At 44.9% G+C, this 22,045-nt stretch overlaps 1 protein-coding gene across 1 annotated transcript in view; it reads left to right on the top strand.

Annotated features, from left to right (window-relative positions):
* The window catches only part of LOC106565585 (prostacyclin synthase), a 29,546-nt gene that overhangs the window by 6,322 nt on the left and 1,179 nt on the right, over nt 1–22,045 (top strand). Inside the window, exons 4-8 of the mRNA XM_014132869.2 lie at nt 584–733; nt 15,191–15,318; nt 16,726–16,907; nt 20,841–20,994; nt 21,569–21,750. Coding sequence (XP_013988344.1) covers nt 584–733; nt 15,191–15,318; nt 16,726–16,907; nt 20,841–20,994; nt 21,569–21,750 — 796 coding nt within the window. The remainder of the gene's footprint in view (nt 1–583; nt 734–15,190; nt 15,319–16,725; nt 16,908–20,840; nt 20,995–21,568; nt 21,751–22,045) is intronic.

Raw genomic sequence — 22,045 nt, 5'->3', positions numbered from 1 at the left:
ACTTTGCATAGGCATTTTGTTGTGGGACTAGAAAAAAAATGCCTGGAATGTAAATAACGTTATTAACCAGTTCCCATGCTTTTAAAATAACGGTTCTGTTCTGGAATAGTATGGATCACTTTCATTCCAGGTTCAGTTTCTGTTCCTTGAAAAATGTCATTATTTTCCACTTTTCTGTTCTGTTCCCTGAACCAGTTCCAACCCCTGGTGCATCCAACAAATGTGCTCACCTCCCACCATGCTGTTGCTGGGCACTGTTGTGGAACTACCTCAGTCTATCTCAGCCATATCGTCATTGTGTTGGTTGCAGTGCTATAGTGCTTTCTTTCAGGCTATACAGTGAATAGACCACTGGCTCTGTGTAGTGGATTTTGAATCCACAGTATCAGTGTTTTGTACCCTGCCACACAGGTTTACTACACAGACATAGGATAGTGTTTCTTAATGCTAGGACCACAGGTGTTTTATGGTGTTTTTCCACATTCACATTATTTAAGTAAGAGTGAATTACAGGTTTGGTCTTGATGATGAACGTTCCTCTCTCTTGACCTTAGTTTCTTGACTTAAACCTTTGTGTCCTCAGGCACTTTGAGGGGGAGAGCCTGTCATGCCTGAGCAGCACTATGCACTGCCATCTCCAGTCCCTGCTGCTGCAAGCCCAGAGGCCCTGTCACAACCAGACTGACTGGAACACGGACGGGCTCTTCAGCTTCTGTTACAGTCTTCTCTTCAGGTATGTTTGGAGGAGTTCAAATAAATTAACAGGTCTTTAGTATCAAGAGAGGTTACAACCAACTTAATAATCTATGTACAAGTTTGTCAGAAGCTCTGAAGGGATGCTCTCCCTTTAGCACTCTTTATACTCATGCACAAACTAGGCATCTCTGTTCTCAGGGTGCAATAATCTGATAATGACCTTGCACACACAGTTTCTAGGCGTTGGGCCAAAGTAACAATGTGTTCCCTTCTTTCTGTTCTTCTATCAGTCCCTTCCCTGAGAGCAGTCACAGAACATTCTAACACAATAATCAGGACTCAATACGCTACATGCATTTGCAGAGACACAGAGGACACTTAAAAATGTCCACTACACTTCCTCTTTTTATCACCATATGTGATAACAAAAATGTATTTTACTTCTTAACATACATTCAGTCTATCATCAGGAGTGCATTTAGTAAATACTGATTCTTACATACAATAGACAAAAATCCATCTTCATATTTAATACTTTTCCCATTACCCTTTACATTATAAGGTTGCTGTTGTTTAACATCCTAACTTAAAACCTTCAGGTCTTTTATCAAACATGGATACTAACTCATTCTTGTATATTATCATCAATTATAGGGGGAAAGGGGAGTTCCTGGAGAGACAGCGGTTCTGTATCAGTATCAGTATTGCCTTCTTTAGTAGCATTGAACATGATAGTTGCTGAGACTCTAGTTGCCAGGGAAGTACAAAAGGCCTTACATCAAGAAAGAAAAATGATCAAACACTTCAAACAAAAGATTCCAGCTATCACCCACTGAGCTATCTGGGAGCCCCAAGCTCCAAAGAGGCATTTCAGCCAACCAGTAAACACCCACTGATTTCCCAGAATGAGACTTTGTAACTGTGGCAATGTAGTTAGCAAGATCAGTCACATTTGATGACACATGTGGGACAAAAGTGCAGTATTCGTCGCCAATGAGTGCACAAGTACCCCCTTGACCAGCCAATAAGTAGTCAAGTGCCTCCCTGTTTTGCAGGGCCACCTTATGGGGTGCTTTTACTTCCTCATTGAGAACAACAAAGGTGTATCAAGTAGCATTTTCTATTTTCTCAACTTTAATAGCCAAATCTCGAATTTGATCTGAGGCACATGCAACTCCATATTGGAGTGAATCAGGAGAAGAAGGTCTGCACCTGAGTGACATCTGCAAGGGATTACTTATTAAAATGAGTGGTCGGCTGATGATAGTCTCTGAACAGAACCCTCAATTCTGTTTCAGTGTTTCCAAGGACTCTCATGGCCGGCACCACAAACCCAACTGTACATGTCCCTCACCAATTAGGTGGTAAACTATAATCAGCAAATCGGCCACATTACCAATAGGTACCATTTGGGGCTCCTTTCAGTGTGATAGACTTATTTCAAACAACAATTGTATAACTCACATTTCCTGGTGCTCCTGTAACAGAATCATGTTCTACAAGAGAGCAGTTATTGCTACCATTCACCAACATAGTACAGTTACAAACATTTTCACCCAAATGGTTACTCCCAATTCCTCTAATACATCAGGGCGCTACCAGGGATCCTACTATAGGGATGGGTGGGTCACTGTAATTGTTTGGTCTAGGATATACAAGGCTGACAGTAACATTGTATATCGCAAAATAAGTCATGGGGTTGGGATTCATTGGGGGGGAATTGGCCAATGACAATTTTCAGGACAGTTGAATAGTTAAGTTTACCCCTGCAAGGAAACCCCTACATATCGGAGACCCTTACCTACTCCCACAGGACCCAACCCACATACCCAACTATAAGTTTTATATGAGGTGACATTTGCCACCATTCCAGCTCGAGAAAGGAACAGATTCCCTCCCTCCCTCATCTTGACCTTTTACTTCAGTTTTCCTTTGGCTGACTTTCCTTCTGGACCACTACTCTGGGTCTACACAGCCTAAGGGATGGGACTCCTGCCATCCTCCTCAGGGGCAGGAACTTGTCTGCAGTGCGAGACATGAATCCAGTTGTCCCTCTCAGCTACCTTTTTTACCGGGTGGTCAGCAAAACCTGATATGGTCCTCCAACAAGGATCCTTCCAGCTCTTTCTTCTGTAGTCTTTTAACACCATGAAGTCTTCAGGGCACTGATAATGCTCAGTTCCTCCTGATAGGTTGGGCAGAGAATCCTTCACCTGTGGGAAGAGTCTTAAGAACATTGTTAAGTGAGACTCAGTATGCTCCCAAGTCTTCTTCCATTCCCTGCAACAGCAACCTCTTTTGATGAAATGGCGTGTTAGTCATTCTCATGGGTCGCCCTGTCAGCACCTCATGGGGAGAGAGACCGGTCACTGTGTGGGATCTGCCTCTCATGCTCATCGGTGCCAATGGAAGCACCTTCACCCATGTCAGGCTTGTTTCATCAATCGTTTAACCTCTCTAGGGTATGTGGGACGAAATCGTCCCACCTAGTCAACAGCCAGTGGAATCGAGTTGCGCGATATTCAAATACCTTAGAAATGCTATTACTTCAATTTCTCAAACATATGACTATTTTACACCATTTTAAAGACAAGACTCTCGTTAATCTAACCACATTGTCCGATTTCATAAAGGCTTTACAACTAAAGCAAAACATTAGATTATGTCAGGAGAGTACCCAGCCAGAAATCATCACACACCCATTTTTCAAGCTAGCATATAATGTCACAAAAACCAAAACCACAGCTAAATGCAGCACTAACCTTTGATGATCTTCATCAGATGACACTCCTAGGACATTATGTTATACAATACATGCATGTTTTGTTCAATCAAGTTCATATTTATATCAAAAACCAGCTTTTTACATTAGCATGTGACGTTCAGAACTAGCAAACATACCGAAAACTTCCGGTGAATTTACTAAATTACTCACGATAAACGTTCACAAAAAACATAACAATTATTTTAAGAATTATAGATACAGAACTCGTTTATGCAATCGCGGTTTCAGATTTTAAAATAGCTTTTCGGCGAAAGCACATTTTGCAATATTCCGAGTAGATAGCTCGCCATCACGGGCTAGCTAATTTGACACCCACCAAGTTTGGCACTCACCAAACTCAGATTTACTATAAGAAAAATTGGATTACCTTTGCTGTTCTTCGTCAGAATGCACTCCCAGGAATTCTACTTCATCCACAAATGTTGTTTTGGTTCAAAATAATCCATAGTTATGTTCAAATATCCTCTGTTTTGTTCTTGCGTTCAAGACACTATCTGAACGGTGACGCGCGGATGCGTATCGTGACAAAAAAAATTCAAAATATTCCATTACCGTACTTCGAAGCATGTCAAACGCTGTTTAAAATCAATTTTTATGCGATTTTTCTCGTAAAATAGCGATAATATTCCGACCGGGAGACGTCTTTTTCGTTCAAAGACTGAAAATGTAAAATGGCCTCTTCACGTGCACGCGCGCACCCGTCTCATTGTTCTCAGATCGACCACTATCCAAATGCACTACTGTTTTTCAGGCAGGGGCTGCAAAGTCATCATTCAACGTTCTGGCGCCTTCTGAGAGCCTATGGGAGCCTTAGAAAGTGTCACGTTACAGCAGAGATCCTCTGTTTTTGATAAAGAGAGTATAGAAGGCCAAGAAATGGTCAGAGAGGGCACTTCCTGTACAGAATCTTCTCAGGTGTTGGCCTGCCATATGAGATCTGTTATACTCACAGACACCATTCAAGCAGTTTTAGAAACTTTAGGGTGTTTTCTATCCAAATCAAACAATTATATGCATATTCTAGTTTCTGGGCAGTAGTAATAACCAGATTAAATCGGGTACGTTTTTTTATCCGGATGTGAAAATACTGCCCCCTACCCTAGAGAGGTTAAACAATACATTTTTTAGGGTTTGGTTTTCCCGTTCTACCGCATCCCCAGATTGAGAATGATGGGCACAATGGTTTCTCAAATCAATCTGTAAATCCTCTGACAGGGACTGAACAAGCTCATCCACAAAATGTCAACCATTGTCAGAGGAGACTTTTGACGGCAGACCCCACCTTGGTATGTATGATCACCAAACAATACTTGTTCCCCTCACAAGGGGTCAACTCAATGAAGTCCATCATCAAGTGCTCAAAGGGGCCCTCTGGCCAGGGATTGGACGCGTAGGATACTGAAATGCTGCATCCAACATTATTAGTCATACAGAGCACACATTTCTTACAAAAGAAATCTGCAAATACAGTAAATCCTACTGTACTCCAATAATTTATTTACAAGATCCACCATCCCTCCTTTTGACACATGGTCTTGACCATGTGACAATTTAACAAGGTATTGGAAAGTTCAATGGAGGTCTATTAGAATCATCAAGCCATACACCTGAGGTGTCCTTGTGGCAGTGTTTAGCCCACCGCCTTATCTCAGTCGCATCAGCTGCTGCCTGCAAAACAACAACATTATTAGGAGAGAAGGGGTTAATGGGAACAGGAACTGCTGCCATCTGCAGAAAGGGGAAACAGAAGAGGAAGCAGCCAGCTTGGCGGCACAATCAGCTTTAACGTACATGCTCTGGTTAAACCAAATAATTCTGCTCCATGAGCAGACAAGTGAGGGGGGAAGTCTAGCACTTTCCACAGTTTGAACAGCGGTGACAACCGCATAGCCTACTAAAGGTTCACCCTTGTCGTTCCTGAATTCAAAAGAGGAACGTCTTTTTAAGGTCAAGTCTATGGCTACAGTCCATCTCAATGGTCAATGGGTTAAGCACAGTACATATTTTCATGCTTAGAGTAGTATCCCACATGCATATAGCCAACTCCGTGGTACTGTGTCAACACAGCAGACATAAACCCATGATTCTCAGAGACAAAAAGATGGAATGGTTTGGTGTGGTCAGACAAACCCAAAACAGGGGGTCAACAGTAGAGCCTGCTTTAACTTAACCTCTATGGGCTAGGTGGGACGCTAGCGTGCCACCCGTGGTGCACTCCATCAACAGCAGGTGCATTTCAAGAGCGGCAAATTTGAATCCAAATAAATGTCAAAATTCAAATTTTTCAAACATACAACTATTTTACACCCTTTGAAAGATAAACATCTCCTTAATCTAACCACGTTTTACGATTTCAAAAAGGTTTTACGGCGAAAGCATAAATTTAGAGTATGTTAGGACAGTACATTTACAAGAGTTGTGTGTAATGTTTTGTCAAGTCAAAGACAGGGTCACCAAAACCATAAAACCAGCTAAAATGATGCACTAACCTTTTACAATCTCCATCAGATGACACTCCTAGGACATTATGTTAGACAATGCATGCATTTTTAGTTCTATCTAGTTCATATTTATATCCAAAAACAGCGTTTTACTATGGCATTGATGTTGAGGAAATCGTTTCCCTCCAATAACCGGCAGTCAAGTCAGCGTCACAAATTAAATAATTAAAATTAGAAAACATTGGTAAAATATTATATTGTCATTTAAAGAATTATAGATTTACATCTCTTGAACGCAATCAACTTGCCAGATTTAAAAATAACCTTACTGGGAAATCACACTTTGCAATAATCTGAGCACTGCGCCCAGAAAAATACGCGTTGCGATACAGACTAGACGTCATGTTGGGGAGATCTAAAATCGAAAATACTATGTAAATAATCCATTACCTTTGATTCTCTTCATCAGATGTCACTTCCAGGTATCACAGGTCCATAACGAATGTAGTTTTGTTCAAAAAAGCTCATCATTTATGTCCAAAAATCTCCGTCTTGTTAGCACATGATCTAAGCCAGCCGGACTTCTCGTCATGAACGAGGGGAAAAAATATATTTACGTTCGTTCAAACATGTCAAACGTTGTATAGCATAAATCATTAGGGCCTTTTTTAACCAGAACATGAATAATATTCAAGGTGGACGAATGCATACTCTTTTATAACGTATTGGAACGAGGGTACCCAACATGAACTCGCGCGCCAGGTGTCTAATGGGACATCATCGTTCCATGGCTCTTGTTCGGTCAGATCTCCCTCCAGAAGACTCAAAACACTTTGTAAAGGCTGGTGACATCTAGTGGAAGCAATAGGAAGTGCCAAAATATTCCTCAGCCCCTGTGTTTTTCAATGGGATAGGTTTAAAGGTAATACAACACATCAGGTATCCACTTCCTGTCAGAAAATGTCTCAGGGTTTTGCCTGCCAAATGAGTTCTGTTATACTCACAGACACCATTCAAACAGTTTTAGAAACTTTAGAGTGTTTTCTATCCATATATAATAAGTATATGCATATTCTAGTTACTGGGTAGGATTAGTAACCAGATTAAATCGGGTACATTTTTTTTATCCAGACGTGCAAATGCTGCCCCCTAGCCCTAACAGGTTAATCAAGGCTAATTCAGTCTCAGGGGTCCATTCCACCACTTCAGACATTTACATCTTTCTGCCATGAATGTCTTGGCATGTGACAAAGTTTGATTCGAAATACAGACCTGAAGAGGCTGTACTGTCTCCGCATAGTCTTTCAACCATGGGCGGCAGTATCCAGCCACTCCCAACAGCGACATCATGTGCTGCTTAGTAACAGGTTTAGGCAGGGACTTCAGGCTTGAGGCAATATCTTTAAAGAGGGCATGACCATCAAAAATAATGTCATGACCCAAATATTTAACAGAACTTCTACATAACTGCATCTTGGAGGGGAAAATGTTGACCATTTTCAGCTAAGAAAATCAACGCTGCCTTAGTATCTTCGTGACAGATTTCCTGTCATGAACAGACCAACAGGTCATCAACGTATTCAACCACAGTACTACATACAGAGGGAATACAACCTTCCAGGTTCCTCGCCATTTCCTGGGCAGAAACGGCTACAATGTAGCCTTGTGGCATCACTGTCCAAGTAATTGTTTCCCCAAGAAACGTAAAAGAGAACCAATACTGTGACCTAAGGTCAACAGGGATGCTGACAAATGCATTAGCCAAAACTATAACCGAAAAACAATAGCTCCCTGGGGGAAATAATAGTAACTGTGTTCAGCACCAATGTAACGGCCGTCGAAGGGAGTAGACCAAGGTGCAGCGTGTTGAGTGCTTATCAAATAATTTTAATAGAACACTTTAAACAAAACAAGAAAACGAACGACAGCCAAACAGTTCTGTCAGGAACATCAACTAAACAGAAAGTAACCACCCACAAAACCCAAAGGAAAACAGGCTGCCTAAGTATGGCTCCCAATCAGAGACAACGATATATAGCTGTCCCTGATTGAGAACCATACCCAGCCAAAACAAAAAAATACAAAACATAGAAGAAAGGACATAGAATGCCCACCCTAGTCACACCCTGGCCTAACCAAAATAGAGAATAAAACCCTCTCTATGGCCAGGGCGTGACAGTACCCCCCCCAAAGGTGCGGACTCCGGTCGCAAAACCTGACTCTAAAGGGGAGGGTCCGGGTGGGCCTTCCTTACGGCGACGGCTCTGGTGTGGGACGTGGACCCCGCTCCGCCTTCGGCTTGGCCCACTTAGGTGGCGCCTCTGGAGTGGGGACCCTCACCGCCGACCCCAGACTGGGGACCCTCGCAGCGGGCCCCGGACTGGCGGGCGACTCTGGCGGCTCTGGACTGGCGGGTGACTCTGGCGGCTCCGGACTGGCGGGCGACTCTGGCGGCTAAGGACTGGCGGGCGACTCTGGCGGCTCCGGACTGGCGGGCGACTCTGGCGGCTCCGGACAGGCGGGCGACTCTGGCGGCTCCGGACTGGCGGGCGACTCTGGCGGCTCCGGACTGGCGGGCAACTCTGGCGGCTCCGGACTGGCGGGCGACTCTGGCGGCTCCAGACAGGCGGGCGACTCTGGCGGCTCCGGACAGGCAGGCGACTCTGGCGGCTCCGGACAGGGAATGCACACTGGAGGCATGATGCGTGGGACTGGCTTTGGAGGTGCCAGACTGGTAACACGCACCTCAGGGCTAGTGCGAGGAGCAGGAACAGGACGTACTGGACTGGGCAGGCGCACTGGAGGCCTGATGCGTAGGACTGGCTTTGGAGGCGCCAGACTAGTAACACGCACCACAGGGCTAGTGCGAGGAGCAGGAACAGGACGTACTGGGCTGGACAGGCGTACTGGGTGCCTGATGCGTGGGACTGGCTTTGGAGGTGCCAGACTGGTAATACGCACCTCAGGGCTAGTGCGAGGAGCAGGAACAGGACGTACTGGGCTATGGAGGCGTACCGGAGATCTGGAGCTCAGGGCTGGCACACACCGTCCTGGCTGGACCTACTATAGCCCGGCACGGGCGGAGCGCTGGCACAGGGCGAACTGGGCTGTGCTGGGGAATGATGGCTGCCGTGCGTAGAGCAGGCGCAGGGTAGGCTGGACCTAGGAGACGCACTGGTGGCCAGATGTGCTGCGCCGGCGCACTTCTCCCTGGCTGAGTGCCAACTCCAGCACGGCAATGCTGAGGAGCCCGTATCGACTGCACCGGCCTATAGCTGCGCACTGGTGACACAGTGCGTAACTCAGCATAACAGGGTGCCTGCTTGATCCGTCGCTCCCCATAATAAGCACAGGGAGTTGGCTCAGGTCTCCAACCTGGCTTACCCCAACTCCCCGTGTGCCCCCCCAAATGTTTTTTGGGGGGCTGCCTCTCAGGCTCCTGTAGCTGACTTGCCTGTTCCTCCCAGTATCGCCGTTCCGCCTTCTCTGCCTCGATCTCCCACTGCGGGCGGCGATACTCCCCAGGCGTTGTCCAGGGTCCCTTTCCATCCAAAATCATCTCCCAAGTCCAGGAGTCCATAACCCTCTGTTCCTCCATACCACGCTGCTTGGTCTTCTTGTGGTGGGTGGTTCTGTAAGGTGCGTCGTAAAACCTAGACCAAGGTGCAGCTTGTTGAGTGCTCATCATATAATTTTAATAGAACACTTTAAACAAAACAAGAAAATGAACGACAGCCAAACAGTTCTGTCAGGAACATCAACTAAACAGAAAGTAACCATCCACAAAACCCAAAGGAAAACAGGCTGCCTAAGTATGGCTCCCAATCAGAGACAACGATATACAGCTGTCCCTGATTGAGAACCATACCCGGCCAAAACAAAGAAATACAAAACATAGAAGAAAGGACATAGAATGCCCACCCTAGTCACACCCTGGCCTAACCAAAATAGAGAATAAAACCCTCTCTATGGCCAGGGCGTGACAACCAAGGGTGCTCTTGCGTGAACAGCATCATTAACTGTTCTAAGATCTTGCACAAAATGATATTCACCCAATGGCTTCCTAACAGGTCAAATAGGGGTGTTACACAGATAATGTGGGCATGGGATCAAAGACCCATTTTCAACCAGGGTCTCATGGATGGGAATAATACCCATTGCTGCTTCTTTGCTGAGAGGGTACAGATTTTTATATGGTCTGTGATTATTCTTCGGAACAACTTTCACTGGGGTGGCACCTCTCATCTTCCCAATATCAGTCTTGGAGACAGCCCAGAGCTGTTCTGGCACTTCATCCAGCCATAGTATGTGGGAGTTATCTTGAGACACAACCATCATATTCTCAGTAGGAATAGGTTATTTCTTTGGTATCGTTCGTGTGGTAGCCCAGAAAGGAGAAAAAGGTTGCTATTGATGGTGACCACTTCCCATCACCTTCCCAGGCCACCCAATCAATGGCTGTCATCACACTCTTCATCCAAGGGTCAACATCTCTACATTTTCAATTATTCATAAAAAAAAATACTACAGTGTGGGACAGCACCTGTTACTTCATACAGTGCTCTCTGTACATCAGACAGCAAAACTCCGGCAGCTGTAAATTCCTCACCGTAGTATATTCCATCAATTGTCACTTCCATTCTGCTTTTCTGCTTTGTCCATCTTTGTTGATATTCAGAGTCTTCTTCACATGAGGGGACCGCTGCTGTGCAGTGAAAATGTTCTGGGACCTCCCATGCACAGTGGTGTGGAGAGGTAAGTGATCTCTCGTAGTTCACCTTCCACCTCAGGATCGTTCAAATGCCAGGCATAATAACACTGGGACGTGCACGGGTATATCTCATTTGTAGGGGAACGGAGGGACAAGCCTTCAGCAGTGCATGCAGCAGTCAGATTTATCTTGCACATCACATCTCTTCCCAGGAGGTTGACAGGGCAGTCGGAGGAGTACAGATTTTTCATTTAGAGGGGCAGATGGCAGCCCCGGTGTCTACTAGGAATCGAATTTTCTGGCCAAGTATTTCAATTTCTATCAGGGGATTTTCAGCAAGGTGGTAAGTTTCAACATCTAGCATGTGGTTCTTCATCATCAGAGTCTTCTTCTGTTTCCACCTCATCCTTTGTTCTTTTCCCACCAAAGGGATTTCCAACCCTTACATCTTCTGGTAGTCCTGGCCATTCCCATTCACCCTGGTCATCTCCATCATCAGGACAGTCCCATTGAGATAATGGTGCCAGAGGGGATGGCTGCCGTTTTACGGGCTCATAACCAAATGTGCTATTATTTTTTTGTAACTTATTTTGTACATAATGTTGCTGCTACAGTCTCTTATGACCGAAAAGAGCTTCTGGACATCAGAACAGCAATTACTCACCTCAAACTGGACAAATATTTTTTTCTTTAATGAGTCTGATGCGAAGGATATACTGCTTCCCTGAGACCAGGCCCAAATCCCTGTCATTTACATGAAGAAAAGACTGAGATACAGGGGGCGGAGATCGGGGTGCCTTGTGAGAATTTGTCTGGGAGTGGGTTAACCTGTCTGGGCTAGGGGGCAGTATTTTCACAGCCGGATAAAAAACGTACCCGATTTAAACTGGTTACTACTCTTGCCCAGAAACGAGAATATGCATATAATTAATAGATTTGGATAGAAAACACTATAAAGTTTCTAAAACTGTTTGAATGGTGTCTGTGAGTATAACAGAACTTAAAACGGCAGGCAAAAACCTGAGAAGATTCCATGCAAAAAATGTCAATATATTCCATTACCGTACTTAGAAGCATGTCAAACGCTGTTTAAAATCAATTTTTATGCTATTTTATGCTATAAGTCTTTTGAACGCGCATCTCAGTCTCACTGTCCCCAGGCTGACCACTTACAAACTCTGCTGCTGTACTTTGCCCAGAGACAGCAGACACCCCATTCCACTTTCTGGCGGCTTTAGAGAGCCAATGGAAGCCTTAGAAAGTGTCACGTTACAGCACAGATGCTGTAATTTCGATAGAGATGCAACAGAAGGACAACAAATTGTCAGACAGGGCACTTCCTGTATGGAATCTTCTCAGGTGTTGGCCTGCCATATGAGTTCTGTTATACTCACAGACACCATTCAAACAGTTTTAGAAACTTTAGAGTGTTTTCTATCCAAATCTACTAATGTAGATGCATATTCTCGTTTCTGGGCAAGAGTAGTAACCAGTTTAAATCGGGTACGTTTTTTATCCGGCCGTGAAAATACTGCCCCCTAGCCCCAACAGGTTAAGAGGGCACGACAACACATTTTCCCCCTCAGGAGAGGCATTGGTCCTCAGATCCTCAAAAAGTCCTACAACTGTATCATTGAGAACATCCAGACCGGTTGCATTACCGCATGGTATCGCAATTGCTCGGCATCCGAACGTAAGGCGCTACAGAGGGTAGTGCGTACGGCCCAGTACATCGCCAGTGCCAAACTTCCTGCCATGCAGGACCTTTATCCTAGGTGGTGTCAGAGGAAGGCCCAAACAATTGTCAGACTCCAGTCACCCAAGTCAGACTGTTCTCTCTGCTACTGCAAGGTAAGCGGTACCACCGGAGACTCCTCAACAGCTTCTACCCATAATAAATATAAATACCCCCAAGCCATAACACTGCTGAACAAATAATGAAATGGCCTCCCGGACTATTTACATTGACCCCCCCCTGCACCCTTTGTTATTACACTGCTGCTATTCGCTGTTTATTATCTACGCATAGTCACTTTACCCCTACCTGTATGTACAAATTACCTTGACTAACCTGTACCCCTGCACATTGACTCAGTACCGGTACCCCCTGTAATATAGCCTTGTTATTGTTATTTTGTGTTCCTTTTATTTAGTTAATATTTTCTTAACTCTATTTCTTGAACTGCATTGTTGGTTTAGGGCTTGTAAATAAGCATTTCACGGTTGTATAAAATTGTATTTTATTTGCTAAATGTCCTGGCTTGCCACAGTTGTAGCAGCTCCAGTCTCTTCCTCCAGAGGCGCCTTGCACTCCTCGCCCTCTTCCCATTCCTGTCACGGTTGTTGTACAATGAAGGAGCGGACCAAAGCGCATGCGTGTGTATCGTTCCACATTTTCTTTATTAAACTGTGAAACTATGCAATACATACAAATAAACTGAATGGACAAAACAACAAACCGTGACGAAGCGTTACAACATACACTTACTCAAAATCAAAAACACCTACTTAAGTATGATCTCCAATTAGAGACAACAATGACCAGCTGCCTCTAATTGGACATCATCCCAAACAAAGCCCAACATAGAAATACAAAACTAGAACATAACAACATAGAAAATCTAACCTAGAAAAACCCCCCTGTCACACCCTGACCTACTCTACCATAGAAAATAACAGCTTTCTATGGTCAGGACGTGACAATTCCTCTCTCAGCATCGTCCTTGACCTCCACCTCCACTGTATCCTCTTCCTCCAGTGAAAAACATAAACTGTGCAGCGTGTAGTTTAGCTCCAGTCTTGGAGTTCTTTCACTTAATCTGTCTTTCTGCATGGGTGATTTAAGGTTTGACATCAGCTAGGGTCTTTGTCTCCCACCAAATGCATGTAGGGGTCACATCTGTCTTCAGGTCTTGTTGCAGGCTAGTAACCACGGCATGGCACAGCAGGCTGCCTTATCATTTTTGGTCAGGGGTCAGATCAGAGTGCTGGAGGAAGATATTCTCCATTCGTTCCTGATATTCCTCAAAGCTCTCATCGGCCTTCATCATGGTGGAATGTATTTCTGCCAGTCTGTGTGCTTTTGGTAATGTTGTCTTTACATTATCAAACACAGCAATGTGTTGGTCAGCACGGTTGGCTCTGGATGCATCACTGTTCCATCCTACATTACACTGGTTCCACTTGAACTTCAAACACCGACAGGGCATTTCCTCAATTTCACAGGTGGGGGGGTTATACACGGCAATGATTGTTCTCACCTCTTCTTCAAACTTCACAGAATCTTTCACAGGGTCAGTCCATGCTGTCCAATCTTCTGTCTGACACAGTAGCCCCTTACCAAATTTCTTTGCCATCACTTTACTGGGTCCCTTTGGTGCCCAATCTGGGTCTTTTATATACACGTTTACTGTTCCATTTCCCCATTATTACTTTTAATTATACCTTATCAGTTTACTTTACTCTAACAATTTACTCATACCTCAATCATTCTGCGAACTAATTTCCCTTTTTCAGTAAATTAGTCAATCATACAAAAATCATTCCACTCAATCACTTACTATTCTCTAAATCCTAAAATGGAGTTCCAAGAACTTCCATGTAGATCCCAGAACTAAGTAAGTACTAAATAAGCTGATAATGACCTTGCGTACACAGTTTCTGGGCATTGGGCCAAAGTAACAATGTGTTCCCTTCTTCTGTTCTTCTATCAGTCCCTTCCCTGAGAGCAGTCACAGAACATTCTAACACAATATCAGACCTCCAGACGCATTTGCAGAGACACCGAGGACACAAAAAATGTCCAACACTATTCTTCTCTCTCTCTCTCTCTCTCTCCACTCTCTCTCTCACTCATTCATTCACCCACGCGTCCCCCTGGGCCTACGTCAAACACCTGGGATAAACAGTTTACGCACAAGCCCGTTCCACGAGCCACTTTGTTTGTAAATACACCAAGAAGAATGTTGAGTGGCACGTAAGAGGCATCTAATGAAAGAGCAGTGCCACCAATGCTTATTTGAGCCTCCCTCTCACACAAACACTATGCTTCTAGGCTGCCCTTCCTGTAGCACTCCACGCCTACACACTGTAGAAGGCTTTTTATTTATAGCGATACCAGAGATGTTTGAGTTGGTCATTTAAACACTCAGCGTCCTAATGCGAAGCAGATAATGTAGCCATTACTACTTTTCGCGTGAGAAGTTTATACTAGTAATGGCCCACACTGTAAACACTAATCAAGTGGGTGAGCAGTGGAACACAGGAAGTGTACCTGTTGACCATAAGTGGGAGGACATCGATAGGAAATGAATCTTAACCATCACTTAAGGCAACGTCAATCAATGTAATGACTACTCTTTGACATGGTTTCCTATGCGTAATTGCTACCTAAACTAGCAAGCTCTGTTTGTTTGGCATACCACCTAGTCTTGTATATCTGAGACCTCAGGTAACATGCCGGAACATTGTTACATTGTGGGAGGCAACCTGTCTGACTAGGGAGACTACATACTACCCTACACCCACAAACTCACCTACCCACTCTCTCTCCCTCAGGGCAGGGTACCTCACACATTTCGAAGGGGAGCAGAAAAGTAACAGAACAGACTCCATTGACGTTTACGCGGAGTACCGGAAGTTTGACAACCTCCTGACCAAAATGGCCAGGACCACGCTAAAACCAGGTGACTAAATGAAACATGGTCTCTGAAAGAAACATTATGAACCACAAGGTTTTAAATCTGTGTAAAAGTACAATGGCAGCTGGATGTGGGAGTTGATAAAAATAAAGAGTAATTGTGTCCGATCTTAGGGCTCAATTAATTTTGAATGTGGTATTATAGATTGAATGTTTTACCCTAATTTTGAATGTATTATAAAGATTGAATAGAGGGAGAATTCAATCTGTATTATTATCACTTTATATGACTCAGCTTTTTGTGATATGTCATTTGTCCATGGACTCACTGTGGTGACCTCATCAGTGAAAGGACTTTAGGTTTGTTTCTCGGTTGCCATGGTGCGATCACTGCAGTGAATTATCTTATCTGAGCGGGTCATATGTTTGAATCCTATTTCCGATTCACACTGGCATTTTACTCATGGTCGCTAAGTCGTCTCCTCTCACTCTCACACCTGTTTCTTACAGGCTCTATCTGATGTCACCTGACACACCTATGTCTTCTCTCACCATCTCACTGTCACCTGTCCCTTTCATCCCCTTATCTCTGATTTTACTCTTCTCTTACAATACATACTGTATATGTTTTTACCTCCAGACTTACTACCACATATCTCCTGTTTCTGATAGTATCTGCCCCACACGTGTCACTATTGTCACCTCTTTCCATTCATATGGCATGTGGATATCATTGATGTTTCATGTCATGACCTCTGAGGAAGCACAGTTCCCGCTCAGCCCAGTCAAAACTGTTCGCTGCTCTGGCACCCCAATGGTGGAACAAGCTCCCTCACGACGCCAGGACAGCGGAGTCAATCACCACCTTCCGGAGACACCTGAAACCCCACCTCTTTAAGGAATACCTAGGATAGGATAAAGTAATCCTTCTAACCCCCCCCCCCCCTTAAGAGATTTAGATGCACTATTGTAAAGTGGTTGTTCCACTGGATATCATAAGGTGAATGCACCATTTTGTAAGTCGCTCTGGATAAGAGCGTCTGCTAAATGACTTAAATGTAAATGTAAAATGTCACATCGATGACTCACTCATTGCTTCATCTTTATGTCATGCTCATTTACATTAGTAAAATACAGTGCATTCGGAAAGTATTCAGACCCCTTGACTTTTTCCCCCAAAAATGTTTACGTTAGCCTTATTCTAAAATTGATTAAATAGTTTTTTTTCCCCCTCATCAATTTACACACACTACCCCATAATGACAAAGAAAAACTGTTTTATTTTTATTTTAGCAAATGTATTAAAGATAAATACTGAAATATCACATTTTTTCACCGCACTAATCACATTAACTCTGTTTAACCTGTGTGTGTGTTGTTTATTTGTGTTTACTCTTGACTCACCTGTCTGTGCCTGTGTTTGTTTTTGTGTGGGTGTCTGTCTGTCTGTCAGAGGAGAAGAGGACTGCCCAGAGTGTGCGGGTGCGTCTGTGGGAACTGTTGGCCCCGGCAGGGCTGGGTGAGGGCTCGGGGTCCAGCACCTGGCTGAAATGCTACAGGCACCTCCTACAGGAGGAGGGAGCTGACGAGGAGACACAGAGGAGAGCCCTGCTGCTGCAGCTCTGGGCCACACAGGTGAGTCACTGTCACGAATTAAGTCGTGGTGTTGCAGGGAAGACCAAAATGCAGCGGGTATATGGATACTCATTCTTTTAATTCACAAAAAGAGTAAGGCATCCACAGAAAAAACAAAACAATAAATGATACTCACAACTAACAACAGTGTGGCAGGCTCAACAAGCAGTGCTCACAAACAATCTCCCACCAAAAGACAAACACAAACACACCCTACTATATGGGACTCTCAATCAAAGGCAAATAGACAACACCTGCCTTCAATTGAGAGTCCCAACCCCAATTAACCAAACATAGACATACAACCAGCTAGATCAACATAGAAATACATAAACAAGGAACAGTGCCCAAAAACCCCGGAATACATAAATCAAATCCCCTACAACAAACACACCACCCCGAACCACATAAACCAAATACCCTCTGCCACGTCCTGACCAAACTACAATGACAATTAACCCTTATACTGGCCAGGACGTGACAGTACCCCCCCCCCTAAAGGTGCTAACCCCGGAAGCACCTCAAGAAAAACAAAAACCCCAAACAACAAAAAATCACCCTAAACTAAAGGGAGGGAAGGGAGGGTGGCTGCCGTCAATGACGGCACTGTGCTACACCCCCCCCTCCCCAACCCATCTATATCTGGAGGTGGCTCTGGTTCTGGCAGTTCCGGGTAGACAGACGGGCCACTCGGGCAGACCCGGAGGACAGTCGGGCCACTCTGGCAGACCCGGAGGACAGTCGGGCCACTCTGGCAGACCCGGAGGACAGTCGGGCCACTCTGGCAGTTCCGGGCAGTCGGGCCACTCTGGCATCTCCTGATTAGCGGGTGGCTCTGGCGACTCCTGACTGGTGGGCGGCTCTGGCGACTTACGACTGGCGGGCGGCTCTGGCGACTTACGACTGGCGGGCGGCTCTGGCGACTTACGACTGGCGGGCGGCTCTGGCGACTTACGACTGGCGGGCGGCTCTGGCGACTTACGACTGGCGGGCGGCTCTGGCGACTTACGACTGGCGGCCGGCTCGGCGACTTACGACTGGCGGGCGGCTCTGGCGACTCCTGACTGGCGGGCGGCTCTGGCGACTCCTGACTGGCGGGCGGCTCTGGCGACTCCTGACTGGCGGGCGGCTCTGGCGACTCCTGACTGGCGGGCGGCTCTGGCGACTTACGACTGGCGGGCAGCTCTGGCGACTCTTGACTGGCGGGCAGCTCTGGTGACTCTTGACTGGCGGGCAGCTCTGGTGACTGTTGACTGGCGAGGCTGGGCTGACGCACTAGACTCCTGATGCGTGGGGCTGGTACTGGACGTGCCAGCCTGGAGACACGCACCTTCGGGCTAGTGCGGGGAGCTGGCCTGGGGCTCCATTCTTACCCCGCAAAACTGCCCTTGTGCCCCCCCCAAAAAAAATCTTGGGGCTGCCTCTCGAGTTTCCTAAACTCCTCCATAGCCCTGGAAACGCTCAACCTTATTTCTGTCCATGTCCATCCTTCCTCCTCGTCCATATACTGAGCGTGCCGCTCCTCTCTCCGCTGCTTGGTCTTGGTTTGGTGGGAGATTCTGTCACGAAATTAAGTCGTGGTGTTGCAGGGAAGACCAAAATGCAGCGGGTATATGGATACTCATTCTTTTAATTCACAAAAAAGAGTAAGGCATCCACAGAAAAAACGAAACAATAAATGATACTAACAACAGTGTGGCAGGCTCAACAAGCAGTGCTCACAAACAATCTCCCACCAAAAGACAAACACAAACACACCCTACTATATGGGACTCTCAATCAAAGCCAAATAGACAACACCTGCCTTCAATTGAGAGTCCCAACCCCAATTAACCAAACATAGACATACAACCAGCTAGATCAGAATAGAAATACATAAACAAGGAACAGTGCCCAAAAACCCCGGAATACATAAATCAAATCCCCTACAACAAACACACCACCCCGAACCACATAAACCAAATACCCTCTGCCACGTCCTGACCAAACTACAATGACAATTAACCCTTATACTGGCCAGGACGTGACAGTCACATTCAATCCCCGAACTCACCTCCCTGTGAGTTCTGTCATTGTTACAAAGCAAGGGCTGCCCAGCTATTTATAGCTGTTCTGAACAGGTGTCATGAACGATTGGTGAAAATCCCTGTTGTTCCATTACACACATAGATAGAAAAATTCCTTTCCATTCAATAGCTTTTTGGAGGCAGGCCAACAATGATACCTATTTATTCAGAAGCACACCCTTATGGCTAGCAGCCGTCTTAAACATGACAATGTTCCAATACAAAGATAGCTGCCCAGCTATTTATAGCTATTATGAACAGGTGTCATGAACGATTGGTGAAAATCCCTGTTGTTCCATTACACCCATAGATAGAAAAATACCTTTCTATTCAATAGCTTTTTGGAGGTGGGCCAACAATGACACCTAGTTATTTAGCAGCACACCCTTCTGGCTAGCAGCCATCTTAAACATGACAATGTTCCAATACAAAGACGCTCACATGCCAATGTCAGATGCTAGTCTCGATTGGTTAGGGTTACCCTTTGTAAAACATAGTGTGCCTCTCAAATTCTGATTCTACTGTGCCTGTTTGTCAGCCACACCTTTTACGCCTTGTCCAACCATTATAGAATAATTTTATAATAAGTGAATATTCTTGAAAGACTAGAAATAATTACGAGCACGTGCAGTGCTTTAAGATGAGTACTAATGCTGTATTCTCAACCACTGGAGTGTATGGAAAATCCCCAGAACAGTTAGACCTTATTTTAGTGTTGTTATCTAAGAGAGGGCAGATAGACTTTCTATGTTAGACCTTCAACTACGCATGGCCTCAGTGGGATTGTCTCAAGCTGTATTTCTCTTCCGTGCTAGAATTGTTGTCACAGAGTGACACTGCAGTCTGCTCCTCCTGCTCTAATAAGTACTTCACAACAGAAAGATGGACATGAGTTTAATACTCATCTTTACCACAAGAGTGCACTAGTAGCCTCTTTATGTAGAGAAAAGTGTATGATGTCAGCTAAATGAACCCTTGGAATCCCGAGATGGAAAAAGTAGGCTGTAAACACAAAGATGTCTTCAAGTGCATCTGAACACATTCTGAGACTAAGTACATTCTGAGTACACTCTGCTTAGCAAGGTTGGGGTCAATTCCATTTCAATTCAGGAGGTACACTGCAATTCCAATTGTCTTCAATGCTATTCAATGAGGAACATTTGGAATTTGAATTTTTGTTTACTTTCTGAATTGAAATGGAATTGACCCCAACCCTGCTGCTTAGACATTACTTCACCCATTGAGAACTGATAACTGCCTCTAACATTTCCCACAGACACATGATCTGCCATCATGCAACTCTTGATTGCCGTCTTTCAGTTCCCTTTTTTTCAGTAACCCTAATAATTTAGTAAAGAACCAACAATATCCTCACCAAACCCAGTCTCCTCCTTGTGGTATTATATTGTATACAACTCCTAGATTGTATATTGTGCAGTTTAATACATAGCAAACATTGTTTGGTCTGGAGGCAATGTAAATTCAGTGGTCTTTCCAGTCATATACAAACACAGAGAGATGGCCATGGACAGGCCAGTGTGCTCTCAAACACTCCATATCGAGTCTCTGTTTGGTGTCTAATGTATTTCCTTTTGAAGTAAGCCATTACAGCACTTACTTCCTGACAGTAGCCAGAATGTGGTTTTCTATCATAGAGACACAGGAAAGGATTTAACTGTACAGACAAGTGTTGTTTGCCCTTTGTGTGAACTACACGACTATGAGAGAAAATAATTAGAGCTGTCATGTAGTGTGTAATGTTCTCTTCTCCGATTACATAATTGCTACCTGTACAATCTCTCTGTGAGAACTATCCGAGAGGGAACTCACTGTCATTGCCTTCATGTCAATTTTCATTTGTGGCCAGGGTAACGTTGGTCCTGCTGCATTCTGGCTCTTGGGTTTCCTGTTGACCAATCCTGAGGCCATGAGGGCGGTGAAGAAGGAGTTCAGAAAGATCTCAGAGCAGGACTCAGCACAGTGTCCCCTACTGGACAGGCTACAGCACACACCTGTGTTTGGTGAGGGTTTCTTGTTTCCTGGGTCATCTGTACAAAGACAAGGAACTTCATCCCTATGGGCACATGTACCCTAATGAACAGGGTATTTCTGTTTAGAATCATGATAGAGAGAGGGGGGGGGAGAGATGGAGAGGTGCTGAGACACATACACACTGTTCCCAGGTGAGTGGCCACCCAGTCTTTGCCTGAGACCCTAATGAGCTCAATGACTAAAAGACCAGGGCAGATCCACCTGCTCAGACTATGAAAGATGCTCTCAATTAGCTAATGGCTCCCATGTCACCATCAACAGGTGGTCTAACCTCTAGTGCAAATAATGACACTAACCTGAATATAGTAACCTGACTAGCCCTTTTTAATGTGTAACTCCTCTGCAGGGAGTCATCAAATAAGAATGACCTTGGGGAATCTATTATGAGGACATAACCCCTACATAACCCCAAGCATTTCGCTACACCAGCAATAACATCTGCTAAATATGTGTATGTGACCAATAAAAGTTGATTTGATATGCCTAATGAGTCTGTGTACATTAGTGTTCATCCTCTTCTTTTCTTTGCCCTCCCCATCCCAGACAGTGCCTTAGAGGAGACGCTGAGGCTCAGTGCTGCCCCCTTCATTACCAGAGAGGTAGTGCAAGCAAAGACCCTGCACATGGCCGATGGGCAGGAGTACAAACTCAGGAGTGGGGACAGAGTGTGTCTGTTCCCGTTCATTAGCCCTCAGATGGACCCTGAGATCCACCAGGAACCACAGGTATGGATGTCACTTGTCCCTCCCACATTATCAAAGAATAGGTCCCTAATTAATGGACAATAAAGATTAGTTTCAAGTCCATCTGCGCATGTTGTCTATCCAACAACACTAGTTGTATTAATTGTATAGCACAGGTAGAAGATAAGGTACAGTAATAATCATTGACATTTGTTTACATAAGGAGGAAGCCCACCTACACAGTTTATAAAGTGCCCCTGGATTACTGAGGGAGAGGGAGAGAAGGTTAAACCCGTAACACTGGACCACTACAGGATTAGCCTGTATGGCACAGGAA

The sequence above is a fragment of the Salmo salar genome, chromosome ssa12 (genome assembly GCF_905237065.1).
Source record: "Salmo salar chromosome ssa12, Ssal_v3.1, whole genome shotgun sequence".
Taxonomy (NCBI): domain Eukaryota; kingdom Metazoa; phylum Chordata; class Actinopteri; order Salmoniformes; family Salmonidae; genus Salmo; species Salmo salar.
The sequence above is the reverse complement of the archived record's forward strand: the minus strand, read 5'-3'. Positions and strand labels throughout refer to the sequence as shown.